A 7,603-nucleotide genomic window follows, 5' to 3' on the forward strand; every position below is an offset into this window, starting at 1 on the left:
CCCTCACGGGGTCAGAAGGGCAGAACCCCCCCTCCCCTGCTGCCCATGCTGGGGATCAGCCCAGGGCACGGGGGGTTCAGGGGCAGGGCAGGTCCAGCTCTCCCCCACGGCACCCCCAGGTCCTTCTCCCAGGGCTGCTCCAGCTGCTCATCCCTATCCTGGATTGATCCCGGGAGTCACCTCGACCCAGGTGCAGCTCCAGCACTTGACCTTGTTAAACCTCATGAGATTCCCATGGGCATATTTTAACACCCCATGTCGTTCCTTCTTAATTTCCTGTGCTAATAATTGCTGCTAGTTAGACTAGAGGATGGATGTGGCCAGAGAGATTCACCAGCCCTTGTAATAAGCCTGGTTACCAGCAAAACTATCGGGGTCCTGGATGCCCTTTCTTTTGGACAAAGCATGCTGGCAGATTGCTTCCTGGCTGTCCCCATAATGCCCAACTGAGAAGTTAACTCTCAGTATTGGCAACACCAAATGTTCACATGTCCGCTTGCCAGGCTTCTGAAATAATGAAATTGCATTAAAAAGGAGAAGTTTAAAAATAACAGTCGGCACGGTACTTTTTTGTTGACTTCTGAGATAAGGGAAGGGTTTTGACTCCAGCGTTTTTAATTTCTCCAGGGTTTTAAAATTTCTACTCTGCTATTGGTGTAGTTTCCAGAAGAAACTACATTGGGGTTGGAATGAATTTATGAAAGTTTGGAAAACAGGGACTTGTGATGACTGTGTTTATGCACTGGCTTAAAAAAAAAAGTTGTCCTTCCAAACAGGCAAAAGAAGCACTATATTGTGACTTAGAGATGTCATCAGATGACACATCCTTTGCTAGCATGGCCAACAAATCAAAGGAAGGACCCAGCGCATTTAACAACTACTGTAGATGTAAAACTGAAGTTTGAAGCTTTTACTTCTTTGGCCCTGTGGTTTTGCATGACTCCAGCTTTTTGCTCTTGTGTTTTTGAGAATGAAATTTCTACCTCCTCACACATGTGCGTTGTTTACGAGCACAGATGATTACTGGCCTTCAAATTTGTAGGGGGAGCCTGGTATTGTTTTCATCCAAGGACTTGCAGAGTCTATGGGAAGTAAAAATTAATTGTTTACCCTAGTAAGGTGATGTCTTGTAGTTCTTGGTATCTTTTAATTGTTTTTGATGAATGTGTCATACTCACATTTGTATGTTAAGAAATAGGACATGAGAACTCATGCTGATAGTCTTAACTTAATGAATGATATCAAATATCAACTGCCTCATTTTCTTGCTAGAGGGCTGCAGTTTAGCTGGCAGAATGGAGAGGAATTGGCAAATTGGACCGGCACCTTTAATTTCACGGATGACGGAGCAGTGAAGAGTGGCAGTGACACAGGCACCAGGTACCAACACCCGAGGGAATGACTGTAGAGATCTCTCTCTCCTTGTATGAACCACAGATGTGAGCACAGGCTGTATGAAAAATGACATTTGCAGTGTGCTTTGGCTGCTTGGCACTGCTCCCCATGGCACACAGGATGTCAGGGATGCCCAAGCACTGTGCTGTTTTCCCCCTTGGAAGCCTTTGGAACATTTTGGAATATGCCATAAATGTACATGCAGTCTGCAAGAGGGTGGCTTCTATGTCCTGGCCTCTCCTATTTCCCTACCAATGTTATGTGTCAAGGTGTGGCAGTATGGGAATATGGGACTCTGGCAGAAAATGCCCCAACATGACAGTATTGGTGCACACAGAGCACACTGGGGTATCTGGTCTTTATAACAAAACATGTACTCCACTAAAACATAGTTTAACTTGAATTCTTTTCAGGGCCTAGCAGGGGAAAAATGTTCTGTCAAGATAAGACTGGAGTATTTCCTTTATTTACACTATTTGACAACATGAGAAACGCTGATGTGCTGCTGCACTCTTTGTACTTACTGGTTTGGCATGGGCTCAGGTGTCTGCAGGGTCATGTCCAGACTCAGAAAAGTGACAGCAGTTGTGCCTAAAGAGCTCCACAGTTACCCCAGGCCACCTGCACAAACCCAGACACGGGTATAGGGTGGATATTTGGGCTCTCTTCCTGAAACATCAGTTACAGAGGTTAAAAATCTTGAGTCGTGCATAGCATCAAGTTCAATAAGTAGCAGGGAAATCTTAGAAAGAACTGTAAAATTAAAAAAAAACCCTAAAAACAATTGAAAGAATCTTACACTTAATACTTGTGTATAAACAAAACTCTGGGTAAATTGCCCGTTTTATTTTAAATATCTTCATTTTGTAACTGTACACTGCTACAGCTGTGGAGCTGATAGCACTTCAAAGGCAAGAAGAAGTTGCAGAGTCTAACCTGCCAGAAATCATCCTGTCACAGCAATGCTGCAGTTCCTGTTCAGGCTCTTGGTGTAATGTGATCCTGTATGAGTGCTGCCCACTGCTCTGCTGCTTGGTCTTGTAGAGGTTCTCTATAAGAGGAACCAACCTACAGTGCAGTTTTTCATTTAGAGCAGGGAAAAGAAAGGCTCGTGTGTATGTATGTGTGTATCTATCTTCTACCCTTGGTGCCTTTTCAGTGTCTGCATATATAGTCTGTATTTACAAAGTCTTCTGTTTAGGCACTTGGCATATAAAAGAACTCAGCATGACATAAAGACACACATCTTCTTGAAGGCATGAGAAAATAAACAATAGAGGATTTCCTCCTCTAGACAGCTTTGACAGAGGCAATTGGACCATCATTGATTGCAGGACTGGGAACCAAAACCCTTGAATACAAAAGACACAGTCATGAGGGGCTGAACCACAGTGCTGCTCTCAGTCTCTTCAGCCTCTTCAAAGACAAAGAGGTTCAAGGTGCAAGTGGTTTTTACACAAACAAACTGCACAAGCTAAAACGAGAGTTTAGATACAAACTTGAAAATGTTATAATGTCAATGAAAAAAGTGCATATTTCAAAGCCTCACATGGCCGTGTCTCCACTGGAACAGGCTCCCCAGGGAATGGTCACGGCCCCAAGGCTGCCAGAGCTCCATGACCATTTGGACAGTGCCCTCAGGGACAGGGTGGGATTGTCAGGGTGTCTGTGCAAGGCCAGGAGCTGGACTTTGATAATCCCTGTGTGTCCCTTCCAACTCAGGACACTCTGTGATTCTGTGTTACTGACAGTGGAGCTGAAAGCTTTTCAGTCAGGGGTAAGTCTACCTGAAACATATTTCACACCTAAGTGTTTAGAGATAATATTTATACTTTTGTCTACTGTATGAAATTCAGGGATACAGGAAAATAAAAAAGTACTGTATAAGAGTGGAGATGAAACTGTGGTGACTACTGCAGAGCTGTGTCAAAATTGTTTACCTTTGATCACCTTTCTAACTGTGTTGTCACCAGATATCTCCTGAAAGTCTTAATCTGACACTCAACTTTAGGCTGTTGATATAAAATGAAAACAAGTCTTCCTCTAATGAATAATTCTTTCCCCTGAATGGAAAACTTGCAGACTACATTTCACAGAACTGATTTTATTTGTATATATTTACAGGACTCCAGAGACATGTCTGAAGTGCACAAAACTAATTATATGTCAGCATAAGCACAGTGAATACCTTTCACTGTGTGGCTCTGCAGTTTGCTGTGCTATCACCTTCTTGTAAAAGGTGTGGTGTTTAAAGATATTAATTGAAGTAGATATTAATATGATTTCCATTAACCTGTACCATTTATATATAGAGAGAGACACGTTTATTCATGCATATGTGGTTTCAATTTGAACATATTCTATAACTACTCTTTATCTTTTAATTACATAACTTAATACAGGGTGTAGAGACACTGACAACTCATCCTGTAGGAGTGAATTTTTAGATGAAAATGAAGGATTTCCAAAGCAAAAGCACACTGAAAGAATGAGTGCATTAGAATTGCAAGTCAGCCAGACTTCATGAGAATAGTGGCCATACGAAAACCAATGAACAGTGAAGATTAAACACTGCATGAAAATGATTAAGTAAGAAAGAGATGAAGATTATCATGTTATCTGATTTCTGCACTGATTCACACCTTATATAGAAGCACAGAATAGTTTGGGTTGGAAGGGACCTTCAAACTCACCCAGTCCCACCCCCTGCCACGGGCAGGGACACCTTCCACTATCCCAGGCTGCTCCAAGCCCTGTCCAGCCTGGCCTTGGACACTGCCAGCACAGCTGCTCTGGGCACCCTGTGCCAGGGCCTGCCCACCCTCACAGACAACAATTCCTTCCCAATATCCCATCCATCCCTGCCCTCTGGCAGTGGGAAGCCATTCCCTGTGTCCTGTCCCTCCATGCCTTGTCCCCAGTCCCTCTGCAGCTCTCCTGGAGCCCCTTTAGGCCCTGCCAGGGGCTCTGAGCTCTCCCTGGAGCCTTCTCTTGTGCAGCTGAACACCCCCAGCTGTCCCAGGCTGGCTGCAGAGCAGAGGGGCTCCAGCTCCCTGATGGCTGAGGTCTGAAGTCAAACACACTTCTCTCTCTGAGCCCTGCTCTGACAGCTCTGCCATGCTGGGGTAACTCAGCTAACCCAGGCTTTTCATCACAGAGCTGAAGACAGCTCTTCAGACTCTGTAGGAGCAGTCCATGGAAATAAAAGCATATGTCATGTATGTGGTGCACCAAGAGTGTGGATCCTCTTTATGTCATATAATATTGTTGTGAGCAGACACTTGACAGATCTCTATTTGCTGGGCCTTTTTTGGTACCAGAGTCTTCATTTTGATTCAGATTAGGTTGCTAAAGGCCTTCTAGGTAGCAAAGTATTTGTGAATACTAGCAAGAAGTAAAAGTGAAACACAGGAGCTCTCCAAAACCATAGCGATTTTAACCAAAGGAGGGCTACCCACTCAGATGCACTGACAACCAGTTGTTGAACACACTGGCTTGTTTTCAATTCTTGTGCATCACCCATTACACTACCTTTTGCATTTTACTTTGTGCTAAGCATTATTAAACCTTACCGCATCCTTGTGGAGAATCAGGTAAATGGTTCTAGCTGATACTGGTTATGAGATACATACCACCACTTCCCAGAGCCCTGACTCCTCTGCTCTCCTTTTAACATGTTTTGCAACTTACTGGGATTGTGAGTTGTCATGTTTAAATAATTTTTCACTGGCAAGAAGCTGCCTTAATGACAGAATGACTTATCTGCTATATTAGTTGGTTTATGGTGTTCTCTTCAATCTACTGGAGCTGAAGATAAGATTCAATGTAGAGCTTTAGTGGTGAGACCACAGAAACCTTTGATGGGTGAGAGGAGATTATACTTTAAGGCCTGTCAATTTGTACACTGAATTCTCTAGTATGACAAATCTGAAGCTTTGTCCCCACTGGCTACAAAATAAAAAGTAGAATCAATTGGATTTATCAAATACACATTTTACAAGAGTGAACGTAAGGGCTTGGGATTTTCCTTAAGTCACATTGCTGAGTTCCTCATACAAGGATCCTAAAATCTAAAGAACCACAAGAGGAAAAAAAAAAAAAAGAGAGAAGCAGTTGCTTGCAATGATAAGCTAAAACGTAGGTTTTGAGATGTCATTGATATATAAGGGTTGTCATGAGTTTTGCTGTGCCTTCTGGGTGGGTGGTCATATGGATAACAACATCAGCAGATTATTTCAGTCAGAGTGAATGGGAATGGGCTTGATTAAAACACCCAAACAGCAGCTTATTAAAAATCAGAGAGTTTTGAAATGAGATTGGGGAAATAGGGCTTCCTGAAACATAGTCCACCGCTGCTTGAGACGAGACAGTCTTGCTTTGATACAGTGAAAGACAAGAAGCACCAACACGTCCCTAAAACTAGAATTCAATGTTGTCTCCAATAAATCATTCACACACTGCACAGGGGGAAAACCTCCAAATGAAGATGGGCATCAGTCTGTGTAAGAGAGGACCCGGGAAGCACAGGGGGTGGTGTGCTGATGGACTGCAAAGTGGGCTTATCTCCAGGGAAAAGCAGGAGGCAGCCTGGACTTTGCTGTGCCGTTTAGGGCTGTTTCTGCTGGAGCTCCTGCTGCTACACCCACGACTGCTACAGCGGAGCTGTGTTGGGTAGAGTGTTAGGCTGAAATCATGGAGAGGCTCATGTCCCAGATCAGTGGACAGGTTGGAAGGGAACAACGTGGCATTGGCAGGAGTGGATGTTTGTTCAATTCACATTGCTAATGTGGTGATGAGTGGCAGAACCAAGCAGGTCCAAGTGACCTGTGTGTGGAGACATGGAGATGGGGGATCATAATTAGAATGGCAGTGAGCAGCCAGTGCCAGTTTGCCAGGAACTTCCACAGTTGTGATGAAAAATATATCCTCAGGGTGTCACAGCCATCATCTTGACTGCACAGACGGTTGAGATGTCTGTGGAGTCACGGGACCAGGTCAAAAAAGGAATCCAGAAAAGGACCAGCTCTGGGGCACAACAGATGTGTGCACTTTCCACTATTCGTGGGAGGTTCAGTGGGCTGTTCATGAACAGTCTTTAAAGGAGAGAAATTTAAAAGCCACTCCCACTCTGTAAAACATCGAACTTAGGAATTTAGGGCTGTTTCATGGAACCACTTTTGGTTTTTTGAAAGCAAAAATTTTAACTTGGAAGACAGGCAGAATATCTTGGTACTTGTCTTCATGGATGGACATATTTAACATCATCTATTATCAAACCCCAGAAAAACTTACGTCTCTGTAAGACCAAACATATCAAAAGATCCTGAGTGAGTGATCAGTGGGTTCATGAATCAATAGCTTTTAACCTCAGCTACAAGAATCTTCTGGAAAACTTGAGTCCCTATACAAGAATTCCAGATCCTGAATTTTAATTACACTGGTTCTTCCAGAAAGAAAGCCAGTCTTGAACTAAAGATGCCATTTCTATCTTTAGCTTCCAGGCATTGAATACTATTTTTCCTTGCTATACTGTATTGAAAACCTTCCTGACACTGGTAATTGCTTCCTGGTGCAGTATCTCCTTACTCAGTCACCATATGTTTAGATTAAGCTTCACACGCCTCTCATAATTTTTAGACTCCAGATAATTTCTGTAGGTCCTTTTGTAACTCTCTCCAGTGTCTCAAACCCCCAAAGATGAAATGTCAGAACTGGGTGCATTAATTCAGAAGAGCTATTACTTCACAATGTATACAGAGATATATGACCATTTTCTCTGGTTTATAATTTTTTTATATGACACAGCTTATGGTGGTGTATTTTGTTCCCACTTACAGACACATACTAGAAGTTCATGATCAGTTAGACATCTAATGCATCTACAGGATTTAAACCAGTTACTACCAGTGACATTGTCATCAGCACGTGGTAGATCAGAGGAATGTGAACTGCCTTTTTTAACATTTATTGTCCCCAAGGATGAGACAATCAAATAGTTTCATCAGGCTGTGTAAAAGAAGCCTGCTGCTTCTCCAGTCTCCTCTGTTGAGCTCACAGCTCTTTCTCTCTCAGTTCAGCCTTTCAAGCACCATCCTGTTTCAGACAAGTCAGCTCAGGCCCTCAAACAGCAGAAACAGCACAAGCAGCAATGTGATTGTTTTGTGCCACAATCCTAATGAAGTTTAAATTAGTCTCAGAGCATCAAACA

The 7,603-nt window shown here is 43.1% G+C and overlaps 1 protein-coding gene across 6 annotated transcripts in view; it reads left to right on the top strand.

Annotated features, from left to right (window-relative positions):
• The window catches only part of ST8SIA5 (ST8 alpha-N-acetyl-neuraminide alpha-2,8-sialyltransferase 5), a 69,410-nt gene that overhangs the window by 37,233 nt on the left and 24,574 nt on the right, over positions 1–7,603 (top strand). For 4 of the 6 annotated variants that reach the window (XM_008640929.2, XM_017743699.1, XM_017743697.1 and 1 more), the window contains one exon: positions 1,273–1,380. The exons of the other annotated variants lie outside the window; for them this stretch is intronic. In XM_008640929.2, the coding sequence (XP_008639151.1) occupies positions 1,273–1,380 (108 nt within the window). The remainder of the gene's footprint in view (positions 1–1,272; positions 1,381–7,603) is intronic. 6 annotated transcript variants of the gene reach the window in all.

The sequence above is a fragment of the Corvus brachyrhynchos genome, unplaced genomic scaffold, assembly GCF_000691975.1.
Source record: "Corvus brachyrhynchos isolate BGI_N302 unplaced genomic scaffold, ASM69197v1 scaffold8, whole genome shotgun sequence".
Taxonomy (NCBI): Eukaryota; Metazoa; Chordata; class Aves; order Passeriformes; family Corvidae; genus Corvus; species Corvus brachyrhynchos.